The sequence below is a fragment of the Chelonia mydas genome, chromosome 24 (assembly GCF_015237465.2).
Source record: "Chelonia mydas isolate rCheMyd1 chromosome 24, rCheMyd1.pri.v2, whole genome shotgun sequence".
NCBI lineage: Eukaryota > Metazoa > Chordata > Testudines > Cheloniidae > Chelonia > Chelonia mydas.
In genome coordinates, this window is record NC_051264.2 from 5,796,597 (window position 1) to 5,823,553 (window position 26,957).

Sequence of the window (26,957 nt, forward strand, 5' to 3'; positions counted from 1 at the left end):
CCCCAGCTTGATCCTGGGCCTTTGAGTCCCTGAGGACTCAGCCACACATGGCCACTCAGAAAAATTAATATGAATTAACTACAGATGTGAATTTCTAAAGTGGACTAAAAACCCATAAAATCCCTGTGTGGATGTGCTCATTCAGAATTACAGGGACCTTAATTTGGTTTAGCTTAATTCACTTTGGAGTGAGTTTAAATTTAAACTGCATTTCCAAAGTGAATTAAGCTAAACCAAATTAAGGCCCCTGTAATTCTGAATGAGAGCATCTTCAGAGGGATTTAAGGAGGTATCACTAGTTTAATTAATGTGGTTTAACTTTCTTTGGGGGCCCTGTGTAAACCTGAGCATTTGAGGCCCGAAGGCCCCGTTACAGTCCCCCTGGCACCTTTTTACCTTGCTCTGCCAGCATAAGGGGCCTGAAAAGCAGCTGTGGTGGAAATGAAAATCAAACCCTCCGCTGTAACGCAGCCTCAGCATTCAGGGCGTAGTCTCTGGGGCAACATTTCCATCCTCCCCAACCTTGAAGCCCTGACATTTGTTAGCAGGACAGCACCTGGTGTACCAAAGTTTGTGCTACATTTCTACACCGCTGCCTGCCTACCTTCCACAGACAGAATATTATCAGTGCCAGTAGCAGGAGCCCTCCGATGCTGCTGCCGATCAGGATCCATAAGGAGATGGGGATCCGCTTGGGCTGGATGATCTCCAGGACTGTCTGCAAAGAGCTGTTGATGTTAGAAGCAAAGCCAAAACTTCCCTGCCCAAGCTGGGTATTGAGACATTAAGGAGGATTAGCTGCCACAGTGAGGGGTGTGGTATAAGACCCTAAACAGACCACACCTTGTAAGGACTCTTCACCTAGTGCCACTTCTGGGGTGGAGCACGGTCTCTGTTCACCACTACACAGGACAAGTGAGGAAGAGCATAGCCAGAGATTGGCTGGCTCATTCCAGCAAGCCACTTAGTGCCTGACTCTCAGTAAGTATGTCCCACCCCTGCCGCCAAGGCATTTGTAAAGTGGCAGTGCCTGAATTTACACAGGCAGTGCTGAATAAGGCTTGTCTACCTTGAGCAGTGGGGCTTAGCAGAAATGAGAATCCTGCCCTTAGGATTTAACCCTTTCTCCTCCCCCAAACTGACCTATGAATGGCTTATGAATGAGTGTTAGAAGCAACGCATGGCTTCTGCACCCCTAGCTCCTCCTTGCCAGCTACTGACTACAACAGGTAATGAGCGTGCACACCAGAAACACCACCCACACGTTGAGATGATGCCAGGGTGATTTCCCTCCCACTAATCGTGGGGCTCAAGGACTCAGCCCACCATCTTTTGCCACCAACGGTCTTGACCAAATCTTGGCTTGTGAGAACATCTAACGCAGCATCTGCCTCTCGGGCAAATTCACCTTTCACACGACTGCTCCATTCCACCCGGGGAACTCCGTTCCAACCCAGGCAGAAATCATGCAGGGGCAGCCTGTTGTTTTTGCTACCTTGACTTTGGCCGTATCTGAACAAGAAAATAAGGCTTAAGGCCCAGCTTGTCCCAGGTATTTGGGTGTCTAACTCCCCCATCCCTTTGAGGATCTGGGCCTTGGTACCTGTGGACCTAGACCAAGATGGGCTACAGGGAGGGAACAGAATCCAAAACCATTGCTCCCTAGGAAGTGTCCTGCTCTGGCTCATGGGAGGGCTACAAAGCCCACCCCTATCCCCCCCACCCGCTACCTCTCGCCGGTGCGCTGACTCCTCAAGGAAGAGGAAGCTGTTCTCCGTGGCGACAAGTGCAAACGTGCTGATGACTTTCACGGTTTTGAATTTAGCCTGTTGGGAAGAGTCACAAGGGCCAGGGGTCAGCCTGGCCTGGTTTATGATAGAAACTTAGGTCAACAGGGCTACGACCCTCGGGGCTGTGACAAATCCACACCTGGGGGCTGCAACTATGTGGTGTAGACACAGCTAGGGCGCTGGAAGAATGCGTCCGTCGACCTAGCGCCTGCCATCGCCTGGGGAGATGGCGCTACTCAAGCAATAGGAAAACCCTTCTGTCGCTGTGGCGTGCGTCTACCCTACGGGGCTACAGCGGCCCGGGTGCTGCTCTAGCCCCGTGCTGGAGACAAGCCATCGAAAATGAGGGACTATTGTGGTCGACTGGCCGGAGCTCCTTTAGGATTCCCCTGAATTAATTGGAGCATGTCTTTTAAAGGGAACTGGCATATGGATACAGCTCCGCGCAGAAAAGCAAACTCCAGTGCGGGGGGAACAAATTACAGCTTTTCGACCAGCAGCACCTCCAGCCCCTGCTCCGCTGCCTCTTGGTACAGCAGACGCCTCAGCCAAGATTGAGACTCCAGCGGGCTGAGTGCTGCAGCCACATAGGGCGAAACTGTCCCGGGTCCCCACTGAGCATCCAGTGTAGATAAAGGGTGGGAGGGGAGAGATCATTGGCAGAGCCAGGAACAGAACCCGGCTCTCCCACGTCCACTCGACTACACGGCTGCTCTCAAAAATGACTACAGTAACGGATCTAGCTACTCTTGCTTGCCCCAGTACTGCTAGTCCAGGGGGGTAGGCCAGTACGACGCGGCCATGTGTGTTAGAGACGCGGGTTGGGACACTGGCCGTTGTAGCTTCCACCCTCTGCAGGCACAATATCTGGGCGCGCTCACCCTCCTGAAGAAGTCGTTGTGGATCACCCTCAGCAGGTGGATGGACACCTCCGTGTTCTTCTCCAGCTGCTCCAGCTCACACCTGACCGCCTGGCACCAGGAGTTGCTGCAGTTCTGCGAGGGGAGCAGAGGCAGGGCCATGAGCGCCACACTCCAAACTCGCGCCAGCCGACCCCACCATCACCTTAGGCAAGTACAAGTGAGACGGCTGAGGATGTCTCTGCCAGCGCTAGGACATAGCTGGTTGAATGGAAAAGAGATCACTGGGGGGTACCTAACTCCCACTTGCCCGCAGTGGTGCTTAAGCTTCTAAGGCCTAGAGCCTCAAAGAGGTGCCACAAGACCCCTGAGGCTCTGCGCCCTAAATACCCAAGAACTTCTCTAGCATTTTAGCTAGCCGCTGCAGTGCAGACGCCGTTATACTGCTCCAGGGGAGCTTTCTACTGGTCTAGCCGTTCCCATGCGGGAAGGGGAATAAGCTATATGGCACCTTTATACCGGCATCACGATGTCCACTCTCGAGGTTGGCCTGGTATAGCTAAATCACCATGGCCACATCTATACGTACAGTGCTGCCTGGCCCAGCTGTACCAAGCCCGCTGCGGCGTCTGGTGGAGACTCTCTATGCCGCTAACAGACCGTTAAACTGGTATCAACGCTGGTTGCAGATCAGGCCCTTTGGAAAATGAGACTTAGATGTTTTTGAACAATGTCAGCCCCTAACCGTTATCGTTTTGTGGGGGAGGGGCGCAGCAGGGCATAGCAACAGCAGGGGGAATTTGAGGCCCGAAGAAATTACCTGAGCTGGAATTCAGGCAGGGACACCAATACTCAGGTGCTCTTTGCCAAGGTGTTGGTGGCAGAAGTGGTGTCCGCCAGCTCTTCAGATGAGCATAAGCTGCCACTTCGGCTTGGTTGAGTTGGACGGCACCTCCGGTGTTCCGCAGCCACCGGCTTCAGCTCTGCTGACACCCCCCCCCCCAGGGGAGAGCACTCCCTTCTGAATGGACTGTCCCAGTTTTGGCACACCCAAGCTTTATTTGGGGGAGGTGTCCCCTCCAAGCATGGATCAAGCCCGTCCCTGCTTCGTTTGAGGTCCCTGTGTGACGGCAGTAGGGCCGCTGGCGCTGCCTGACGGTGCCGTGCCACTCACCAGTCTGTCTGCATGCAAGAGATCTTCAGGGTGAATAGGAATCACTCCAGCCTGGCTCCGTAGCGTTGCCTCCGTCAGGTTTTGCACGACACAGGTAACCTTGAACGAGACAGCACATGGCAGTGTGGTCACTACAGGGCCTGGTACAAGTATGGACTAGAGGGGGACTGTGGGGGCCGGCGCTGAACAGACAGACAGACAGCCCTTTGCAGGGCCGGGGATCCTACCAGATCTGCCCCCTTCTCTCTTTTCAGTTATTCTCCAATGATGGAGAGCAGCAGAGAACTTGACCCATGAGCCCATTCAGCCCATGCTCCCAGCTGGAGCTGAGCGGGTCTAGCAGCTGCTAGCACATGGGGAAGGGCTGAGGGCTGGCCCAGGGGGGAGAGGACTGCTCCTGCCTCTGTCTCGCAGGCCAAGGACTCACGTTGTCGGCAATGATGCGTGTGATGGAGAGGAAGTAGCTGCGCCGGAAGGCCATGGCGGGGAGGTACATGCTGACGGAGAGGTTCCTGACCGCGTAGCAGCCAAGGTTCTGGACCTGCAGGGAGATGGGAGCGATGCTGTTCAAAGGGCAGGGGCCAGCTCCTCGTAGTGCCAACCCTAAGCAGCCACCCAGCCTTGGCTTGAGGTCTATGCACCAGCTGTCCAAGAAAGATCCTGGAACGGCCCAGAGGAGATCGCCTTCGATTGTTTGCTCTTGAGGGGCAGGGCCAGTTGGCTTATGTATTTCTACAGCACCTAGCACCTGCTCCGTGACAGGTCGACACTACGAGGCTCTATGCACCTTGCTAAACAAACCCTCCATTGGAGCCCTGGGCTCGGTTCATTAAGGGGATCCCACCCCAAGGAGTTTTGGATGGGCGACCCCTGGAGTTCAAAGACCCCAGAGCTCTCCAAGGGGCCATGCTTTACTCCTAAGGGGTCCCCCCCCTTCCAGGTGGGGTTTTCCCAGGGGCATGTCCGGAAGGGGATCTGACGTGATCTAACCCCAGCCCCAAGAGCTGTTGTAGGGCCCCCCGCACCCTAACCAAGCCCAGAACCTGCTGGAGCCATCCCCCACTGCCCCGGTCTCTTGGGAGGAGCTGCTCCTTCCCCCGAGTTGCTGGTACCTTGATGGTGGTCTTGAACTCCGGCCCGACGGTGCTGGAGAAGGTGCCCGCTGGATGCACTTCGTAGCGGTTCAGGATGGCCTTGCTGCGGGGACACGGCATGACTGGGGGGTGATGTGGTGCAGAGCAGATCGTCCCCTAGTGCCCGGACCCTGCTGTCTCCAGACACCTCTAGCCCCCATATCACAGGGGCTGCTGGGGACTGGGAGACCCTGCACTAATTTGGGGGCAGGGGAGCACTGTCAGAAGAGTCCCTACTAACCTGGTTTGTGGGGCAGGGAACCCCTGATTTATCCCCTGGGAATGGGAAGGAGCAACAATGTGTCCTCCTGCTGGGGTTGATCAGTTGTAAACAGGCACGTTTGGGGCTGGGGTTCTAATTGGCCAGGAAGCCAAGTCTGCAGGAATCTCTTGGCCACTTTTTCCCTGGGGCTTGGCCCTGGCCCAAGCCATTTGGAGACTGCTTGGGATTCTGGGTGCCCCTAGTGGGTGGATGGATTTCCCTATGCCTACCAGGAGGCAGCACATGATCTATTAGCTGCCCCCTCCCCCCGCCATCACCTTGGACTCAGCATCGGGGGTCCCCTCCCCGCCTGCATGAGAGGGGTGCCCCAGCTTAACTTACAGTGCACCTTCAAACCGGTTTAGTTCTACCACTGCAAACAGCTGGGGTGGGAACGCTCATTGGGGTTCAAATCAGGATTAATTCGGAGCAGGTCTAAACTCAACCACACGCTCTTAAACCAGGTTGAGAGCCTCTACAGACACAGGGCTTAACTAAACCGGGTTGACTTCACCTCTGTACAGCTTGCCAGTTTCTCGTGTGGACAAGGTCAGGTTCTGGCTGCTTTAATCCCCTGACAACGCTCCACCGCCACCGCTCCCCTCTCTGCCTGGATCGGCTTCCCCCAGACAGGCTCACCTGGAGAGGAAGAGGTCGGGCTCGTAGCTGACGTAGGTGAAGGGCTGCACTGTGTTATCGTGTAGGGTCTCATTCATTTCGATGCTGTCGCTGGGAGGAAGAAGAGCGGATCATTACAGCGGCCGGCTCACGTACCCCACCCCAGTTCCTAGCAGCTGCCCAGCCTTGGGGAAAGGCTCTGTTCCTGGTCAGATCTCTCCCACTCAATAGGTGAGAGATTTAAGGCACATGCCCCCTTTGCATTTCTGAATCAGATGCTTGGCCCATCAGGGCCAGCCAGGGCTGATGCAGGAGGAACAAAGGGGGACAATTGTAGCAGGGTCCTGAGCCCCTGCCCCCAAAAAACAATCTGTGTAAAGAAAGACATGGGAGCGGGTGGGCTCCAGCCAACATGATGTCCCGGGGGCCGAGATTTCTCTCCTCAAGCCTGGGGCCGGCACCTGGCCTCCAGCAGCAGCTAACGCGTGATGCTGAGCTCCCCCAGGCCGGATGAGGATTGGCGGTTCTCCTCACCACCGCCCCTCGCCATCTTTACTCTCCAAGCCCCTCTGCGAGGCAGGGCCGTGCTGGGATCCCCGCTGCGCAGCTGGGGCACCACGGCCCAGCTCCACACAAGCTTTTCGGTCCCGAACAGCCACTGCAGCGGTGCCAGTGAAATCCGTGGGCGTTAGGACCTTCGCTACCTCTGTGGATCTGGGCCCAAAGTGACCTGCCCGAGGAGCCTGCGACTGAGCGGGGAATCGAACCCAGCTGTCCCGCGTCCCAGACTGGTGCCTTGTCCGCTCCTGGGTGGTGATCAGCTGACACATGGAGGTGTGACACACACACACCCCCACCCCACTAGCCTGTTAGCCCAGTGGGCCGGGGCGGGTCAGTTCGGTCGGCCGCTCTTACCTGCTGGCCGTGAGTTTCAGGTGCGCTCGGTCGAGCAGGAAGGAGCAACTGAACTCGAACTCGAGCAGGAACGCCACCTGGGGAAAAGCAGAGCTTTCAGCCCAGCCCCTTGCCTGGCCTCGGCAGCAACCTGGCACGGGCCATGCCCAGCACTGGGGGGGACATGGAGACGAGAGCACTGGGTGCAGGAGGGGATAGGCGGGAGGGGGAGGTCCTGTTTTCAGCGGCCGCTCCAGTCTCCAAGGCTCCAGTTTGCTGCAATGGTGTCAGTGACAGCGGTAGCAGGGGGCAGAGCTAGTTGTTCGGTCTAATTATTTCCTCTGCCCTCCCTTGTTCCAGCTGCTTCTCCTGCCAGGCATGTGCCTCTGCGTCCCGCTAGCTCCAGCCCCTTTCCTTCCTGCCCCCGCCTGGCCGCCTGCCAGATCAACGGCCACGCCCGGCGGGCTCAGGAGCGCCTTGGGCCCCAAAGGGTTAATAAGCCAGCCTGTCGCCTGCGTAAACCAAGGGGGGGCACAGAGGACTGTTTCACACCCCACCCTCCCAGCAGCCCACCGAATCCCCCCTGCACCAGCTTGCGGGGGAGAAGAGTAAGGACTGGGATGGGGGGGAGGGGGGCTGTGGGTGGGATTGAGGGGCATCGGCAGAGGTGGGAGGTGGAACCGAGGGCTGGAAGAGCAGGGGGCCGTGGGTGGGATTGAGGGGCATCGGCAGAGGTGGGAGGTGGAACCCAGGGCTGGAAGAGCAGGGGGCTGTGGGTGGGATTGAGGGGCATGGGCAGAAAGTGCAGGAGGGGGCTAAGGCTGGAACAGAAAGGAAGCTACGGGTTAGGAAAGCAGCTGGGGGGCGGGCACGAGCCAGGCTCTCGGCCCTTTAACCAGCCGTACTAATTCACTAAGCGCGAAGACAATAAGGGCTTCGGCCGGACTCACCTTTGCCAGGGACCTGAAGACGGGGTAGCTCACGCTGCAGACGCGGGTGTGCGGGGAGGGGGCACTGCATTCCACCTTCACCTGGGTTTCCCCCTGCGGGAACAGAAGACCCCTTCACCATCTCTGCTCCCTCCCTCCATCACCGAGCCGGGCCGGATGGGCCCGATCTCGCCCGGGCAGGAGGCGCGTACGGGACTGGGAGGACCAGTGCTCCAGCCCAGCCCAGGCCCACTTCTGTGCGCTGCCCTCCGCAACGTGCCATCCCTTCCCCGCCGATCCCCCGCCTCCAGCCCCTGCTCCCAGCACGCGACCCACCTTGAGCGAGAGGCTGGAGAAGTGGAGGTTTTTGGAGAACCCGAGCTTGAGGCTGGCGTTGTAGGCGTTTTCCTTCTTGTTCTCCAGGACCACGTCCACCAGAACCTTCCTCTTCCCCTTGCGGATAACGTGCGGCTTCTGCCTGAAACGGGAAAGGCGGTGACAATTCAGCGTCAGACCGGGGGGCAGCTTTGGCCAGGCAGCTGCTGCGCCGTCCTTCCCGGGGCAGTGAGACATGCCTGGGGCGAGACCTGAACCCGCAACCTCGTGATCTAAAGCCCCTGCTACCTCAGCTGGAGAGCTCATCCTCTGACTGGGACTGACAACCCTCTATACACAGACTGGCCTCTAGAGGAGGACAAAGGGCCACCATTTTCTGCATCCATCTCCAGGCGTCCTTTAGGGCTCGTAAAGCTTCCTGTGGCTCGGGCGAAGCCAGGCTCAGCGCAGACAGTGCCTGAGCCAAGGGCCCTTGTAAGTCCGTGGGAGAGCTGAGAATAGACCCCAGGCCGCTCTGTTCCCAGGGTTGCCATACCTGGAGCCGGCGAGATCCATGCTAGCCTGGAGCACCAGGTCCGTGACGCACTCATTGTCCTCTCCGCAGTCCTTGAAGAAAGGGATCTGAAAGCAACGGAGAGGGGTCACTGTTGGCCACTGGGCGCTGGGCTGTTATCCGACATCAGCGTGGGGCGGGGAGGCTGTCTGCAAGGCGGCCGGCTCGCGCCCGTGGCCGGAGTAGATGAAGAGGATTCGAGCTAACGCATTTTGCCCCACCTAACTCAGTCTGCCCCATCCTCTCCCTCCCGCAGAGCCTTCAGCAGCAGGGCAGTTGGGAGACGCACGGGGAACGCTCTCAGCCACAGAGTTTAAGGCCAGAAGGGATCATCTCGTCTGAGCTCCTCTGTGTCACAGGCCGGACCCGCCCAGCACCCGCACACTCAGCCCAGCCGCTGAATGTAGACCCAAGTATTACAGCTCACAGGAGACTGGCGGTCTTGGTGTGGTTTGAAATCCAGTCATCTAGAGTCTAGAACTGAGCGCCCACACACACCAACAGAGAATCTAGAACCACCCATCCAGCCCGTCTAGAAGCACACGCACAAGTCTAGAAGAGCCCACAGGCTACTGGGATCCATTTCCCAAGGGCACCTTCCGATGTTAGTTTCGTCCTCCACATCTCTCTGTGGTTTTGGAGGCGACCCCGCCCCTTTCTGCTGTCTACAGAAGGTGCTATCTAGCCCCCAAGGCAAGTGCCAACTGCAGGGAAGGGGAAGCAAGGTTTAAAGTGGCCGTAACCAAAGCCTTGCCCAGGTCCCAATCCCAGGAGGTGGGATCCCGGACGCCCAGCAACACAGCGGCTTGTTAATGACCCGGAGCGAAGGGACAGGTCAAGGGCTCACCAGCTTCTTAACAGTGGTGGACGATCTCTCATCGAGCACGGGGCCTGGGTCAGAATCGCTCAGGGCGAACTTCACCATCATGCTGACCGGCCTCAGGTAGTCCGTCGTGTCCTGCCGGGAGGAAGGAACCTAGGCTAGCTTTTGAGACGGGATTCCTTAGCCACCCACCGTCCCCTGGGGAGGATGCCAGCTTTGCTTGAGACCCGCTGGACCCCATGCTTCAGCAAGAGGGTCTGGAAACACTTCCCCCAGGGCATTATGGGATTGAGGGGATCACCTTCCTCCAAAGCATCCGATATTAGCCATAGCTGGAGGCAGGCTAGCTTGGCTAGGCCAATGGTGGGATCCATGTAACTGGAGGTGACGTGACTTACAGGTCCCTAAGTGGCCTGAGACTGGCCCTTCTCTCCCCGGGCCATACTCCCGTAGCGGGGAACAGCAGGGCTCTCCAAGCTGGGTCCCCCTTGTTATAAAAGAGGGGGCTGCCAGCCGGGCATTCGCTGGGAGCCTGGAACTTGCTCCTGCTGTGGTCCAAAATAACCCACATTTGGTGATGCTGCAAAAGGCCCCCGTTGGAGCAGTGTCCTGGAGCGGGCTGGACCCCAGAATCAGGAGGCTTGGTGGCTGGCTGAGCCCCTGTGACACGGACCATTTCCGGGCTGCTGAGGCTTATGTTTAATTGTATTTACTGAATCATTCGTTATGCTAACGGGCCTGGAGCCCAAGCCAGGCCTCATGATTATTTTAAGTCTAAATCCAGAACAAGTCAATAAATAACTCCCGGGCCAGGTAGCTCAAAGATGGGATCAGTTGCAGGAGGAAACCCAAATAGGAGGACAAATGCTCCGATCCCGGGAGGGAAGGACAGCGCCCCCCACTGGGCAATGGCGTGTACAGCAAGAAGGATCAGGCAGTCCTAAGGGAGGCAGTGTGATCTAGTGGGTAGAGCGCCGGGCTAGGGCCCAGGAGACCTGGAGCCAGATGCTTCCCTGAGTACGCACTGGATCCGCTAGCCCGTGTTTGCTGGCAGATAACCCCTCTGCTTGCAGTGCAGCGTAGCCTCGGTCTGTGTGCAGCAGGGGGCGCTGTTGTAATACCGGTGCTGTACAGCAGGGGGCAGGATGCTCCATCCCTCCCTTCCTACCCCTCCCATAGCGCCCCCTGTACGCACGATCACGTGGAAGGGGAGCGGCTGGCAGGCTGCCTTCCCCACGCTGGCTCGGAGCCGCTTCTGCACCAGCTTCTGGGAGGTGTCGTCAAACACGGCCCGGGTGCCGAACTTCCTGTCATCCAGAGACACGCTGTACTTGATCCCTGGGCCGACAAGGGGGCGGAGTCACTCCGGAGTCCCGGCACTCGCCGCGGGCCCACGGCACCGCGTGCAAAGCCGGGGGCGGGTGCCGGGGCCCCGCGGCACTCACCGAAATGCCTGTCCCCCCGGCCCGGGGACCTGGAGGAGGCGCGGAAGCAGACGGTGGCCGTGACGCACACAGAGTCCTTGCCCTGCCTCTGGCAGTTCTTCTGGAGCACGTTGATGGAGGCGGGGTTGACGGCCAGCGAGGCGTTGACCTGGACGATCCTCCGCGACCTGGCCCCCGGGGACCACACGTTCAAGACCCTGGATCCCTAGGGCGCCCCGGCCTCCCACCGGGGCCAGCTCAGCCCTCCCTCTGCATCGGTTTGTCCAGCCGCAGGGGAAATGAGCACACAGGGAAGCTAGTACAGGACACTCGGTTCTTCGTGCCCGGGTCCTCTAGGATACTCAGCCCCCCTAAAGAGGCCTGAAGGTGGGTGGAACTGCCCCCCGCCCCGCGAGACTCACCCCTGCACTGGGGGCCTCCCTCCACCCTCCATGCCTCCTGCCCTGCATTAGCTAAGGCAGCGTGGCTTAGTGGTTAGCGCACTAGACTGGGCCTCAGGAGACCTGCCTTCTATTGACCAGACCAACCGCTGGGCGACCTCAGGCAAGTGACTTCCCCCCCTCCGTGCCTCAGTTTCCCCATCTGTACAATGGGGATAACAACCCTGAGCTCCTTTGGAAAGTGCCACGGCCATCGGCTGGTCCGACACACTCGCCACCTGTCCCGCTCGGCCCCTCCGTGACGGGGGGGGAGCGACTCACCGCAGCACCACGGCGGCTCCCTGGGCCCCGACAGCCAAGTCCACCAGCTCGTCCCCGTCCAGGTCCATCTGCCCGTCCACGCTGCGGCCGAAGTAGCTCAGACTCGGGTGGAGGGACAAGGCTTCGATCCGCTGGCGGGTAAGTGGGGAGTTAGTCACAGGTGGAACAACAGCCTGGGCACCACAGGAACACCCCGGTTTAACTCATTCTCCCAAGAGGCAGCGTGGCCAAGTGGTTAGAGCACCGGACGGGGACTCAGGGGGCCTGGATTCTATTCCCAGCTCTGTCACTAACCTGCTGGATGATCTGGGGCAGGCTACTGTCCCGTTCTGTGCTTCAGTTTCCCCACCCATCCTTTGTCTGGCAAGCTCTTTGGGGCAGAGAGCATCTCAAACTAGGTGTCCATGCAGCACCCAGCATAATGGGGCCCTACCTTCTGGGCGTTTTGGTGTAGTAATAACAACAGCCTAAGGCCCATTAGCGCCAGTCCCCTGGGGAGCCAGCAAGGTGTTCAGGGAGATCCAGGCTGCTCTGACTTGTGCCAGGCACTGGACCAGCACCCAGAGAACCCCAAAGGTAGCTTTAAGCCCACCCACTCTCCTCCCCCAGGAGCTCCAGCGGGGAGATCCCAGAGTCTCTGCCTGGCCAGCAGGTAAGAATCCCTGTTGGTGTTTCTAAGCCTGGAGCCCTGTCTCTTTCCCAGGGCAAGGGGACATGGTCACCTCCTGGGACACCCAAAAACTGCCCTCGCTGGACCAGACAAGCTGCTGCATGATGGGCAACCCCCCAGCCCGCCTCTGTGCTGAATCTGAGGGCAGGAAAATCCTTTGGCACCCCAAGGGGTCTAGCCACAGGGCAAGCGAGTGAGTCGAGAGGATTTTGGTGCCATCTGCCACCAGGGGGCAGCCCAGCCACAAACAAAACCCCACGGCTCTTTATTCAGCCCTCACTCCTAACACCACCCTGCAAAATTGGGGCTGGCTAATTCCTCCCCCATTGTCCCCCCATGTGGGACCCCTGCAGCAGGGGCCCAGATCCTCGCCTATGGAAATCAATAAGAGTTAGGCACCTAAATACTCTTGAGCATCTGGGCCCAGATATTGAACACGGGATGGTTTCCTGGGAATTTGTCGGGGCTGATGGTGGAGGAAAGGTGCGCGGAGGGACGGTCTAGTGGTTAGGGCCGGTGGGACGGGGAGGACTCAGGCCTCTTGGATTCTGTTCCCGGCACCAGGAGGGAAGCAGAGGGGGGCGGGCACCAGGAGTCAGAACTTCTGCGTTCTGTTCCCACCCCTACCACTGACTTAGGCTATGACTTGGGACACGTCATGGCCCCTCCCGGTGCCTCAGTTTCCCTACCTGAAAAATAGCGGTTATCATTACCCAGCTCCCTTGAGGATAAGGGGCAAAAATACTTTAATTAATGTTAGCGAAACACTTTGAGCTCCTCAGGGGCTAGAGATAGCTGTAAACCTGGCATGACATTATCCATCCATTATTAACAGCACTTAACCCACTTGTTTACAGTAGGTCCTAGTGTAATGGAAGGCTTGATTTTAGGATCATACCAGTCTCTGGAACTAAATCCTCCTTAACAGGGCTGGGTTATTTCTAACGAGCTGCAGCCCTGGCCAGGCACCCACCCTCTCGCCCAAGTGACTGACCTGCTGGTACTGCGGCAGGATGGTGCCCCGGGCGCCATGGTAAACGTACACCGCTCCCCTGTGGTCGTCCTCCAGGGGCGCTCCCGCCACCACGTCGTTAAAGCCGTCGTGGTTGAGGTCGGGCACGGCTGCCAGGGAGTAACCGAAGCGAGAGTCCTGGGGCTTCTTGGCAGCATGCAGGGTCCCGCTGAACGTCAGGAGCAGCTGGGGTGCGGGGAAGGAAGCGAAGGGGCCTTTACGCCCTCCAAGCCCAGATTCAGCCTCCCTTTGCACCTGCCCGGCCCCCGGCCATGTCTACCGGGAGCCTTTGAGCATGTCGCCCTCCTGGGGCTAGCCCTAGCAATTACAACAGCCCACTACAGAGTTAGCCACTCCCACTCTGTCCTGTCCTGCCCTCCCCCGCCCCACTAGGGGAGGCAGAACCATATCTAGAGGCCCAGGAGCCTGCTACCAGAGCTGGTCTTTTAGCTCAGGACATAGAAACCTGTGCTTTAAAACGGAGAGGCCCCAGGTTCAATCCCCCCTGCCGACATCCCGTTAAAACGGCAGGAGCAGAGCTACAGCAGAGAGCATGTCTGTTTGCGGGGTGCAGGGTGGGGGTCTGCTTCTCTTCCCCCTCTGCAGGCTTGCATTCCCCCCCCGGCAAACCAACAGGACAAATACCCCACCCGCCCAGGGAGACAGGTAGGGTGGGCACTGGAATTTACCTGGCCGACTTTGTAGATATAGACCCGGCCTGTTTCTTTGTTCTGACCTCCCAAGTACATTGGGGCAGCGACCAGCAGGACGTCCGTGATTCCGTCCCCATTCACGTCCACAGGACACACTTCGCTACCGAAGTACGAGCCGATCTGCAAAGAGGGTAGATTGGGGCGGGGTGGGGGTGGGGGTGGGGGTGGGGCGTCAGGAGGCAGCAAACCCTCATCTTCCTGCCTCCCCAGCATGCTCAATGCCAGCCTTGCTCTCTGCACCGCTCAGGCCTTGTCTACACCCAGATGTGGCCTCAATTTAACAACGGGTGCTGAATTAACTGAAGCTGGAACCGGTGCCAGAAGCCGTGTAGACGCTCTGTTTAAGCCAGACATAAACTGGTTTAAGTTCAGTTGATTCTGAGTCAAAATGGGTTCGCGCAGATTTAGCTGACATCGGTTTAAAACAAATCAGTTAAAGCAGTTCCACTTCCTCATGCAGACAAAGCCCCAAACTAACCTGCCCCTCTTTGGGAGATAATGGTTGGGAATGGGGAGGGGGTGGAATGGAATGGAAAACTGCATTATAATGAAAAGGAGGACTTGTGGCACCTTAGAGACTAACCAATTTATTTGAGCATGAGCTTTCGTGAGCTACAGCTCACTTCATCGGATGCATGCTGTGGAAATCGCACAAGACATTTTATACACAGACACCATGAAACAATGCCTCCTCCCACCCCACTCTCCTGCTGGTAATAGCTTATCTAAAGTGAGCTGTAGCTCACGAAAGCTCATGCTCAAATAAATTGGTTAGTCTCTAAGGTGCCACAAGTCCTCCTTTTCTTTTTGCGAATACAGACTAACACGGCTGTTACTCTGAAACCTGCATTATAATGTTCAGCCACTAGGTGACACTGTGCGTAACTTTACCAGCACGAGCCAGAGCAGCCGTAAATGTATCCTCATGAGAAATCATCTCTGTGTATGTGGCATTAACAGGGGCAGAAAGGGGTGTATCATTCAGAGTGATGCGTCACCACGAGCGGGGCAACCCCCTTTTTTATACGCTCGCACGTGCAATGGTGCACGGTGGGAACTTTTCACCGAATGCTTTTTTCCCGGAACCCCAAACCTGGTCCCAAAGCAGGGTCGGGCTCAAGGAAATCTGACTCTGAGACCGTGTGTGTGTGGGTTGGGGGGGTGGGGGGTGGTCAGCATTCGCTGGCCTTTTCCAGCTTTCCAGTGCCAAGTGGCTTTTCAGTCTGACGTTTAAGCTGATTAGAGCGGAAAAAAGCTGGGGCAGAGGGCAAAATGGAAAGGCAATGTTTGGATGGCCCCGGAAGGCGGAAAATGGCAGGTTTCTGGTTTGTGGCTATTTTTAAGAGTTCATCCCAGTTCGAGACGGGAAAAAAACGTCAACCTCTCAGAAATATTCCTGGGCTGGGGAAACTGTCTCCTGCCCCGTTCGAACAGCCCGCGCTTTCCGCCCTGCTTCTGTAACTCATCCCCGATGCCACAGGCTCTGGATTCACAGGCACGTCACGGGAGGAGCAAAGACAGACTAGAGAGACAGGCTTAGCCCAACCCCACGCTGGCTGCCCAGCCCCTACCTGCTCCCCAGCGAGGGCCTGGGATATGACCACCCGCCCGCTGTTGCTCATCTCGAACAGGATAACCTTCCCCTTGTGCTTAAATCGCGGAGCCCCCGCCACGTAGAGACACTTCCCGTTCCGGAGCCGGACCGAGGAGACTGCGTAACCTGTCACGGAGAGAGGGGAACCCCGTCAGCTCTGCCTCTGGCACCCTGAGATGCTCTACACTGCAGAGAACATGAGGGCTGTTCTACAGGGCGGGCCGTGGGTTCCTGGGACGGGGGGCAGGCAGCTGGCCAGTCTTGGGGTTTGGTAGACTGACACAGAGAAGTGGGTTTTACTGATCTGTGGCACTGCCTCCAAGGGCGTTACTCTGAAGATGACCCTTCGAGAGAGAAGAACGGGGCAGGAACTGTTTCTTTGGTCTGTGTTTGTACAGCGCCTTGCACCATGGGCGGCTGCAAGGTGCCACCACAATGCAAATAAAAAGAAATTAACAAGACAGTGACTAAAGGCACAGAGTTGTTCCCCGGCCTAGTCCTCTAGAGCCAGCCAGCTCTCCTTTTCCTCTGGGGCCCATGGAGAGATGTGTTTCCCATGCGTTGTTCCCCCTGCCCCAGATTTTCCTGGGCCATCCTGACTTTGACAGAACCAGGGTATGGGCAGCCATGGGGCACATGCCTATCAGAGCTGGTACCTTGCCCACTTGTGTCACAGAAGCCAGCTGGCAGCTAACAATGGCTTCCAGACCCAGTAGGGATTGTCCTTTTGTTCTGTTTATACAGCGCCCAGCGCCAGGGGGCCCTGGCCCATGACTGGGGCTCCCAGGCGCATCCACAATACAAGTAATAAATCCCACCGGCTTAGGGCCCAGTTTTCAAAGCCATTTAGGCACCTAAAGATGCAGGTCGGCGCAGAGAAGGATTTTCAAGAGAATCTACGTGAGTTAGGCACCTAACCCCCTCGGGAAATTTGGCCCTTGTGTTGGGCCGGGCAACCTAGAGGAGATGGGATCTACAGCCCATTACTGAGCCCATTATAGCCCCTCGAGACATTCCACGCCCTGCAGCCCATGAGACGTTTCTAACCCATGTGCCCTAGGCACTTGGCTCCTCCCCCAAGGGTCACATGATAACGAGAGGCGGGACAATAGAAACCCAAGGCTGCTCAGCCCCGGGAGAAGAGGGCTCGGGCTGACGGCACCACCTCACCTAGGTAGGCCGCGTGGTTCTTCAGCTCCAGCGGAAACTCCTTCTCGAAGGCTTTCCGGGGCAGGATGACCCGGCCGTGTCTGCTCTCCTTGAGGACGGCCCCATCCCAGTCGTACGCCCCCACGGTGCCAAAGAGGATCCCATCCTGGCAGGGGCATGGAGGAGAGAAGATGGGAAACAGTGATGTCTCTGTTACGCCAATCCCTTGGCCACGAGCCCAATTTACATTCCCCTTTGCAGGTCCCCCTGGAAGACAGTCAGTGCCTTGTGCTGCTTCTCAGTGGAAAGGGGATTCTGATGCGCAGAGAGGAGAGGTTATTAGGATAACTTTCCACTTCTGCAATTGCTTTCTAGAGAAGTCCCTTGTAACAGAAGCAGGCAGTGACTGATATAAGGAGACAACGTGGTCCAGTAGTTGGGACACCTGACTAGCCTGCAGGCGGCCTGGGTTCTCTGGGTGACCTTCTGCAGGTCTCTTCCCCTCTCTCTGCTCCTGTTTCACCTTTGTCTCGTCTCTTTAGATGGTAAGGCCTCCAAGGACAGGGATAGCCTTTGACTGTACAGCGCCAAGCACATTGGGAGGTTAATTTAATCTGCCTCATTGCAAAGGGATGGATGATACGATTTCGAGATCCCTTCTAGCCCTGCATGGCTAGGCTTCTGTAAGCCAACCAGCAGGAGCCTTACCTCCAGCAGGTGGGTTGAGAAGCCGATCTGGGACATCTCCAGTTCAAAGGAGCTTTCGTTATATCCATGCGTCCCTGGTGGGGAGGGGGAGAGAGAGACAAAATCAGCATCATTTCTGGTAACACAGCGCAGGAAGATGGCCAGGGACATTTAGCTATGAACGCTCACATTTGTCCTGGACCCTTCTAACAGGATGCAGGGCCAGGAATGGCCGCTTAGCTCTGTAGAATGCTAAGGGGGAACTGGAGAAAGAGGGTCCATGTTTCAGGGAGGACCTAGCTTGGTGTGGGAGAAGGAGGTCAGGAATGGCTCAGATGTGACACTGGCCTCTCACAGCATCGTGTAAAGTTCTGTTTTCTCCTACACGGCTCCCGGGGGCTCCACTGCTGGCCCTGCTCCTGGCTGCTGTCCCGGCTGCCGGCCCCGTGCCCGGGATCCTGGCTGCCAGCCCCACACCCGGGGAATCTGCTGCTGGGCCCAGTCCCGGCTGTCAGCCCCAGGTACCGGCCGCCGGCCCCTGGGACTCCGCTGCGGCCCCGATCAGCCAAACGCAGTTACCTTCGAGGCTGAAGATCCTGTCCCCTAAGGCGTCCACAATGTCGTTCAGGGCCGCCTCGTCGCTCACGTTGAAGAAGTATTTCTCATCGGGGTCGCTGGCGATGTACTTGATTTCATTGATGAAGGAGTGGGGATCCTGCTGTCGGCGCATGTAGTGACCTAGGACCTAAGAAGCCAGGGCTGTTGAGGCTTGTGTCACCTTCACCTGGTTACTCACTGTCTAACATGGCGCACTCTGAAGGGGTCGGGCAAGAGCCCCGCAACTTGAGCTGGTTGGAAAATGTGTTTTTCCCCCTCTCCCAGTGGAAAATTTCAGTTTGGGAAATTGCCACCAGAATGCCTCATGGGAATTGTAATTCAGCTGCCTCTTGTTCCCATTCCCCTCTATAGGCCAGGGTCACTGGTTGGACTACATCTCCCAAGATGCACCAGTCTACCCTCTTCAAGGAGGCAGCTGCACCATGGGAGTTTTTGGCCATGGTGGAACATGGGAAATGTAGTTTGGCTGCCTCCTGCTCCTCTATAGGTAGGTTTGGAAGGATTAGTTTTTTAGCTAAATGTTGGTAAGCGTCAAGTTCCCGAAACACACACAAACCAAGAAAAAAATTATTTCCATTGATAATAATTGAAATTTACAGATGGGCAAAGTAAGAAAAATGTTGCCAGAGAATTTATTAGCGTTAGATTTAGGGCTATTTACTTCGTAGAGTTTGAGATGAGATGTTGACAATTTGTTTTAATCTTTATAAAGCCGTCACTTTTTCAGTCTCAAGGTCATTAAATAATTATTTGCCTGACCCCCACATTGTCTGACCCCTCCCAATGTCCCACAACTGTGAACGTTTAAATGGCTAAAAATTAGAAAAGTGCTTCAAAACAAACATTGTTATTATCGTCAAAAGTATAAAAACTAAAAACTGAGTTTGGCCAAGCCCATGTATTGGCTGACAGTCACTGGGTGGACTACATCTCCCATGATGCACCACAGTCTTTCCTCTTGGAGGTAGACGTTGCATCATGGGAGTTCCTGGTCATGCTGCAACATGGGAAATGTCGTTCAGGTGCCTCATGTCCCCAGTCTCCTCCACGGGCAGGCTCCCATATTGAGAAGAGTTGATACAGGAAGAGAAGGGACGTTTCCCCAGATAAAATTCCCCATCACCATCAACCGGTCCAGAACATGAGACTCAGACAAGCCGGGCTGGAGCATTCAGACAGCACTAGCCCATGTCCCAGCCACATCTGCCCACTCACCGCGATAGCATAGCGCGTGATGTTGCGTTTCTCGCATTCAGCCAAGGCCTCCGGCAGCTCGTCCCCATCGTGGGACTCACCGTCGGTCACCACGATCACCAGTTTGGTGGCTCCTTCCCGGCCCCCCCGCTCCGGGCTGAAAGCCTCCGAGCTGCCACAACAGAGGGAGAAAACAGAATGAGGCTCTAGCCCTGGCTGAGGCAGGGTCAAACGCTGTGAGAGGCCCAGTTCCTAACCCTGCCCTATAAGGTGCAGAGAGGCTTCAGCCTCCAGGGCCCATTCAGGCTGCCAGTGAGTGGATCAATTGTGGTGGTGGACCCCACTGTGCTAGGGGCTGTACAAACCCCCAGCGAGAGCCCTGCCCTGACAAGCTTACAATCCAAAAAGAACAGACAAAAGGAGAGAGGGGAAACTGAGGCAGAGAGAAGGGAAGCAACTCACCCAGGGTCCCCCAGCAGGTCAGTGGCAGAGCTGCGTATAGAGCCTGGGTCTCCGGAGCCCCAGTCCGGTGCCATGCTTGAACCGGGCCGAGACCCAAATTTCATTTCCACTTAGCAGCATGCAGCTCTCCTTCTGCAAACCCACCTTCAGACCAGCTCTGCACTGCAGATGGGGCTCTGTCGGTCAGGAGGTGTGATCCCCCAACTGACCCAGTTGTGCTGGCAAGTACCCTCGCAGCAGACACCGCTTATGCGAGCAAAACTGCACTTTGGTCATGGCAGTTTGCTTCATTCAGGGAAGGGGAGAGGATGTGGGATAATAACCAGGATGGTGGAGAGAAATTTCGGGCCTGGTACGTCATGTTCGCTGGAGCCCCACCCCGTCATTTCTGGAGAGATCAGTAGTTAATTTACTCAGACATGACTGATGTTTTGGGTGCCCCCCGAGCTCGGGGAGCTGGTAGAGTTGCCCCCTGTTAGCCCTGATAACAACCATACTAGCAAAAGCCCAGCTTTACCGATACACGCCGCGTCTACACTAGGAGAGCATTGCTGATATAAGATACTGATTTAGCTACCCAGGGCAAAGCGCTCCTGGCACACACGGGGCTTCAGTCATGTCTCGTCCCAGAGGACGGGGAAAGAGAGTGTTTTCATAGGCTGATCCCTGGAAATCTGTACCAAAGGTCCTTCTACACCCTCCGTCCCATGATCATAATACCTGATTCCCTCCCAATCTTTTAACACATTCATCCTCCCCAACCTCCTGGGAGGCAGAGCAGCGCTATCATCTCCACTTTACAGCTGGGGAAACTGAGGCACAGAGCTGCTAAGTAACTTGCCTGAGGTCACGCAGGGAACTGAGCAGGGACTTGAACCTGGGTCTCCCCTATCCAGGGGGAGTAGTACTCTTCCTCTCAGTAGCCACTGTCTCCTCTCCAGTTGGAAACAGCGCTCCCATTACCAGCCTCCCACCAGCTTTCCCCAGGACCAGGCTCAGCTCCCAAGAGGCCTGGCGCTGCAGCCCCGCTACAAACCACCCTGCCTCTCGCTCTCGCCTCGGGCGCTTCGCCCTGGCGCCATTAGTGCACGCCACGGGACCAGCTGTCCCTTTAATGAAATCTCTGCCCACACAGACCCCTCCGAGTCTGACTTCTACACCCACATTCCCTTCCAGGGCTCCACAGACTCAGATATGGGCAGCCGGGGGAGTTTGTTGATCCTGATCAGCAAGGAGCAAAAGAGACCTCAGAGGATGCAAAGGGTTAGCTTTGGGGCCGGAAGAGAGCTCTGTGAGTCGTCCAAAGGCCACACACTTGAGATGCCTGAGGTTCAGTGTGTTGGCATCTGCTAGAGGCGTCTTAACAACGAAATTCCTGTCTTAACAAAGCTAAGGCAATTAAGAGATGAGTGAGGACTTGCCCTTCCTGGGCTGAATTTCTCCTTCCCCGCACTGTTGTGCTGGGTTGTTAACAGTTGTACTCCACCCCTGAGCTGGCTGCATTTTGGTGGCGTCAGTTTGTTCCGGGCATTGGGATCCCAGCGCTGTATAAGCACCAAGATACTTTGCCATCGTCTCCCTGCAAGAGGCCCCCTTTTCTCTGGTTCTGCCTGGGGAGGAAATACCACGAGAACAGCATCTTCCAGGGTATCTAGGAACTTTCCGCTTCTGGAAATTCACCCCAGGATGGATATGGCGCTTAGGCAGCTAAGAAGTGCGGAGACCACAGTTAAAAATCCAGACGCCCAGCTCCCAGGAGAAATCCCTCCCGCCACTCCCCCTACCAGGCCTTGTGGATAGCGAACGCCGTGCGAGTCTCCCGGCCCTCCTGCCGGCTGATGTTCTTCGCCGCCTCCACCACTTCTTCCGCCGTCTGGTAATCCCAGAGGCTCCATTCGTGGACAGCTTTCTCCCCGTACTGCAGCACCCCCACCTATAACAGAGAAGCCACGTTCAGTGGTGCTACAGGCAGCTCGGGGCTAAGCTATCCCTTCTGCATGCGAAGGCTGGGGTAGGAAGGGCAGTGGATTGGGCGTTGAGAGACAAGGGCTCAGTCCATGGCCTTCGGCAAGTCAGTTGACCTTCCCCTTGTGGGTGTATTGAGGACTGTGTTGGAATTGCAAGCTATCGCTTTAAGAGCAGCAGAGGGGGTGGGGGTGTTCCTGCTTAGAGGGCTCTGTAGCAAAGTGTGGGAGCAGCGTCAATCAGCACAGCAGGCAGCCAGTTTGAAAAGAGCCCACTTACAGCACGGTGGGGTGAGTCATGTGTCAGTGAATTAGGGAGCAGCCTGTTTTGTCTCTCTCTGTTTTGGGGTTATTGTTCTGAATTCTAAGCAATAAAGTCACGTTACATTGCAACCTGCCAGCAGGAATATTTATGTTTCTATCTAACATGTGTGTGTGTGAGTGAGAGAGAGAGAGAGAGAGAGCTAAACAATGTGCACTGAAGGGTTTCTCTGGTTGCAAACGCGGGGGGGGCTAGGAGATCGGCTGTGGGGGTGAGAGGCAGCAGGAAGCCAGGAGAAGCAGTTGGGAGCATGATTTGGAGGGGAAGACGAGACAGAGCTTGTTGGGCACAGAGCTCACTGAAGGGGCAGACGTGGCATTGTCTGAGCAAGGAAACTGCCTGCTGTTTGTGTCTGCCACACTCGGGAACAGAAGAGAGGACTCTGTGGACATATTTTTGTGAAGAAACATGGGTAGCACTGAATTCTTATCCTGACAGAATCCGCCCTGCACATCCCAGAACACTGGCTAACTGTGCAGGCCAAAGGGTCTCATAAACTCATAGACTTTAATGTGAGAAGGGACCATTATGATCATCTAGTCTGACCTCCTGCATAATGCAGGCCACAGAATCTCACCCACCCACTCCTGCAATAAACCTCTCACCTATGTCTGAGCTATTGAAGTCCTCAAATCATGGTTTAAAGACTTCAAGGTGCAGAGAATCCTCCAGCAAGTGACCCGTGCCCCATAATGCAGAGGAAGGCGAAAAAACCCCAGGGCCTCTTCCAATCTGCCCTGGAGGAAAATTCCTTCCCGACCCCAAATATGGCCATCAACTGAACCCTGAGCATGTGGTCAAACATCTCATCAGTCTGATTAGTTCAGGTGTGAGGTTGCAGACCAGTCTGGGTGTGTATCCCAGATGGGACGCTGCCTTGTTTGCCTCTCTCATGAGCACGGAATCCTCCAGCCAGAGGAAATCCTCTCTCATTTGGCGAACGCACTAGAGCAGCAAAGAGCAAAGGATGCAGAGGGGACACGCAGTCCGGCTCCAAGTGCTTGCTAGGGGCGGACTGGAAGATCTGAGTGCAGGGAGCTAACACAGGGCAGGCGTCTGTCCAACACACCAACGGGGGGGGGGGGGGGGGGGGGAATCCGTGGCATCGCAGTCCCTTCCGTAGGTTGGTGGGAGCTGAGCTAGCAATAACAAAGCTGGCTTTTGCTTGGGTGACTCCAGGACACCTGGCCTTGAATGAGGTTTTGCGTTTCAGCCCTGGCCTGTGCCGACTCAGCAGAGCGGGCGCTCTCCACCCCGACCCCTCAAACGCACATGACAAAGCTCAGAGGTCAGGCTCTCTTTCCACCTCTTTTCTTTACGTTTCCTGTTTCCCCCATGGGGTGGGATTTCTTGGCGCCCCCCGCCCCGAGTGGACACAAACCCTGGGGGTGGAAAAAACCGGACGCCAACCAGAGTGTCAGTGCAAAGCACTGTGGGACCAGGCCAGCCGGTGCCAGCCAGGGCCACAGCGAGGAAAGGCATTCTGGGAGTACAGCAGAGGGTATGAGCGGGGCATTCTGGGAAGGCGCCGATTTCAGGGCCAGAGCGAGACTGGACATTTGGGGAGCAATGTGGGGCCAAAGGCAGGCAAGGCCTCCTGAAGAGAGGGGCTGGGTACAAGGAATTCTGGGAGCAGGCTGGGGGCCAGAGCAAAGCAGGGCATTCTGGGGGCAGCAGGGCAGGGTCAGAGGCCCGTTAGCATGGTCTGCCTGGGGGAGGAGGGATAGACGCCCCAGGGGGCTAGGAGCACGTCTGCCCAGCCATTGCTGCTGGTGGGTCAGGTTGGAAGGGGCCCCCTTTGCAGAGGCTCCTGGGTTTGGCCCGTCTTCGGGCTCTAGGCAGCAGACTATCACAGCCACCAGCCCCGATGCTGGGAGGAGCTGAGCCCCAGCGCCCGTGGGAGCAGCGGGGGTATGCCACTCCTCTCAGGATCAGGCCCTTGGAAGGGAATCGGGACCCGTGGGGGGGGGAGGCAGTTAGCCACCACTGCGGCCCTGAGTCAGCCCGCCTGCCCCGTGAGTCAGCCCCGTCCCACGGCAAGCCAGCCAGACTCACGGTTTCCTTATTTACTCATCCTGAGGATGTGGGGAGGGAGGCAGGCGATTGGCATTTGAGGGGGAAGCCTGTTTCCTTTGATCTCCTTGGGGGGGCGGGAGGGAGGGGGCGTTAGGCTCGCCAAGATGAGGACTCCCTGCTTCACTTCATCCTTGCCCCACTCCTGCCCTCCTTACTCCCTTCCCACCTTCCCTGCCCTGTCCTGCCAAGATTTATGGGGGGAGGGAGGGGATCAGCTCTCCCTCTGCTCGCTCTGCCTTTCCCCTCGTCTGTCTTGTCTATTTCAGTTGTAAACTCTCTGAGGCAGGGACTGTCTCTGAACAGCGCCTGGCCCAATGGGGCCACGTTCTCAGCACCGCGGTACCGCAAAGCAGCGGAAATGGGGCCTTCTCTACACTGGGACGTTACCAGCTGCATCGGTGCCCCCCAGGAATAGACACCATTTGCACAATTTATCCCAGTTTGCACCAGCATGCAGTTTATACCAGCCTGCACCCACATAAATTAGACTAATGATTCTCAGCCAGGGGTACGCATACCCCAGGGGTACACAGAGGTCTTCCAGGGGCACATCAACTCAACTAGATATTTGCCTAGTTTTACAACAGGCTACATAAAAAGCGCTAGCGAAGTCGGTACAAACTCAAATTTCATGCAGACAATGACTTGTTTATGCTGCTCTATAGGCTATACCCTGAAATGGAAGTACAAGATTTATAGTTCAGTTGATTTATTTTATAATGATATGGTAAAAATGAGAAAGTCCGCAATTTGTCCGTAATCGTGCGCTGGGACGCTTTTGTAGTTTTAGGTCTGATTTTGTAGGCAAGTCATTTTTAAGTGAGGTGAAACTTGGTGTATGCAAGACAAATCAGACTCCTGAAAGGGGTCAGGAGTCTGGAAAGGTTGAGAGCCACTGAATTAGACCATCTAGGTTATGTCTAGGCTTGGAAGGTTTGGATTTTTATCGGTGAATGTGGAGGAACGTCGATTTCCCCGCACGACAAAAACCTATTTCCATCGATCACAATTGAAATGTTCAGCTAGGCCAAGGACAGCAAATGCTGCTTGCGAACTTAACATTTGATATTAACTTTGTTGTATTTTGACACGTGACGTTGACAATTTGTGTTTTAAGGGTTACAAAAGCTTTAACTTGTTGCATCTCAACATCTGTCCTGAAATAATTATTCTCCGGCAACCCCCCTCCAGAATTTCCCACAACCGTGAAAATTTAAATAGTTAAAAATCTAAAAAAATGCTTAAAAATTTTGATTAGCCATAGAAGTTATAAAAATATTTAAAATCGAATACTGCCAAGCCTAGTTACTTCTATGTCAGGAGCTTGCCCTCCTGCAGCTAGGTTGGCTGCTCAGTTCCTGGTGTAGGCAAGATTTACGAGATGCCACTATCAATCCAGAGTCACTCCGCTGAGTTCCACATGGCTGCTCCGGATTGAGTCCCGCACTGAATCTGAAGGATACACTCACCTGGATCTGGTTCGGGTCGATGAAAAACTTGCTGAGGATGTTGCTGAGGAAGTTCTGCACCTCGTACCAGGGATAGATGCTGTTGGAGCCATCCAGCACAATCACTATGTCCATGTAGGTAGAACACCCTGAAACACACACGCACGCACGGCAGCTGGGTCATCAGATGGGAGCTGACATGGGGGATTGGGGACCATGGCCGTTGCGGCTTTGCTGGGTGCAGTGCATTCTGGGAACAGCCAGAGGCCGGCGCTTTCTGGTGCCAGAGGCAGGGCATTCTTGGAACGGCCCAGTGCCGGTTAGCTGTTCCAAAATCCCAGATAGGAGCACGGAGGAGACCTTTCCAGGGCATTGCAATAAGGCTGGACACAGCTGAATGGGTGACCTCTCCGGTCTCGCATTGCCCCAGGACTTGAAGACCCAAGAGGCCGGCAACCCGCCCCCTCCCTGCCCCCAAAGCTGCTACGATATGAACTCCAAAAGTCCACCCAAAAGGGTTGGGGGGGGAAGCCAGTTGGCTACGCTGCTGGCATGCTTGTAACGCAAAACAATCTCAGGCCCAGACAGCTTCTGTGGCCCAGCCCGGCTCCATTTCCACTTCCGCGCACGCAGCCGCCGGCTCGCCACCTACTCTGAGCCGTGGGGGCGATGGTTTCGGTCGGCTGGAAGCTGCCATCCATCCTGGTGCAGATGCCCGTACTGAACATGGAGGTGCCGCACTCCTGGGACCAGAGCGGGGCGCAGGCCTGCCCAGGAGAGGAAAATGTAGGTTAAGCCTGTCCCTGAGGGATGGCGCGTCCCCGTTATTCTATCTACGGAGCTTAAAGCTCCCCCTCACGGGAGGCATTTGCCATGCCAGAGCAGAGCAGTGGCTCCTCTGGCCCACCTCCAGTGACACAGACCAGGGGTCTCTCTAGCCCGTTACTCCATCCGCAGGCACCCTGGAATAGGCCAGGACCCCAACTAGGTCACTACCCCCCCTGCATGTGTGCTGGAATAGACCAACATCCCAACTCCAGGTGCATGGGCAGGGATTAGATGGATCGTGAGTGTGTATCCCGCCTCGGACGTGTCTCCCACCCTGCTGCACTGGGATAGCCCAGCGGGACCAGCCAGCCAGCTGTCCTTTCCCTGACGTGCGCGACGTTAAGTCCTGGCCCTAGAGACCAGCGTCCTCTGGGTCTCAACTCCTACGCCTCCACCCGGGCTGGGCACGGTTGCTGTGAGGTGCAGAGGGGAATTCCTCTCTCTGCCCCGATCAGCCCTCAGCCTCTGTGTTGAAGCTGTCAGTCGAGGGGGTGGTTTCTGAGAGGCGGATGCTTGTCTGTTGGGAACTGGCCTGAGACCCACCAAACTCATGTCATGCAGGAGCCAGCAGACGGGGAACACACAATGCCCGGCGTTGTGCTATACCGCACCACACGAGGTGGGGTGTACGTGGAATTCTTTAAGTCGAGTTAGGCGCCTAACCCCCATTGATTTCAAAGGGAGTTGGGCACCTAAATACCT

The 26,957-nt window shown here is 56.4% G+C and overlaps 1 protein-coding gene across 7 annotated transcripts in view; it reads right to left on the bottom strand.

Annotated features, from left to right (window-relative positions):
- The window catches only part of ITGA10 (integrin subunit alpha 10), a 74,349-nt gene that overhangs the window by 1,212 nt on the left and 46,180 nt on the right, over nt 1-26,957 (bottom strand). For 6 of the 7 annotated variants that reach the window (XM_043535438.1, XM_043535439.1, XM_043535437.1 and 3 more), the window contains 25 exons: nt 26,080-26,194; nt 25,449-25,576; nt 21,402-21,550; nt 19,177-19,327; nt 17,923-18,088; nt 17,365-17,438; nt 16,678-16,822; nt 15,485-15,633; nt 13,890-14,033; nt 13,183-13,386; nt 11,519-11,649; nt 10,818-10,984; nt 10,568-10,710; nt 9,397-9,507; nt 8,532-8,617; nt 7,997-8,138; nt 7,682-7,774; nt 6,753-6,829; nt 5,859-5,948; nt 4,937-5,021; nt 4,252-4,365; nt 3,825-3,923; nt 2,672-2,785; nt 1,731-1,826; nt 605-718 (listed from right to left, as the gene is read on the bottom strand). In XM_043535438.1, coding sequence (XP_043391373.1) covers nt 605-718; nt 1,731-1,826; nt 2,672-2,785; nt 3,825-3,923; nt 4,252-4,365; nt 4,937-5,021; nt 5,859-5,948; nt 6,753-6,829; nt 7,682-7,774; nt 7,997-8,138; nt 8,532-8,617; nt 9,397-9,507; nt 10,568-10,710; nt 10,818-10,984; nt 11,519-11,649; nt 13,183-13,386; nt 13,890-14,033; nt 15,485-15,633; nt 16,678-16,822; nt 17,365-17,438; nt 17,923-18,088; nt 19,177-19,327; nt 21,402-21,550; nt 25,449-25,576; nt 26,080-26,194 — 3,087 coding nt within the window. Of the gene's footprint in view, nt 1-604; nt 719-1,730; nt 1,827-2,671; nt 2,786-3,824; nt 3,924-4,251; nt 4,366-4,936; nt 5,154-5,858; nt 5,949-6,752; nt 6,830-7,681; nt 7,775-7,996; nt 8,139-8,531; nt 8,618-9,396; nt 9,508-10,567; nt 10,711-10,817; nt 10,985-11,518; nt 11,650-13,182; nt 13,387-13,889; nt 14,034-15,484; nt 15,634-16,677; nt 16,823-17,364; nt 17,439-17,922; nt 18,089-19,176; nt 19,328-21,401; nt 21,551-25,448; nt 25,577-26,079; nt 26,195-26,957 lie in introns of those variants that run through there. The other variant, XM_037882978.2, reaches the window with a different exon arrangement.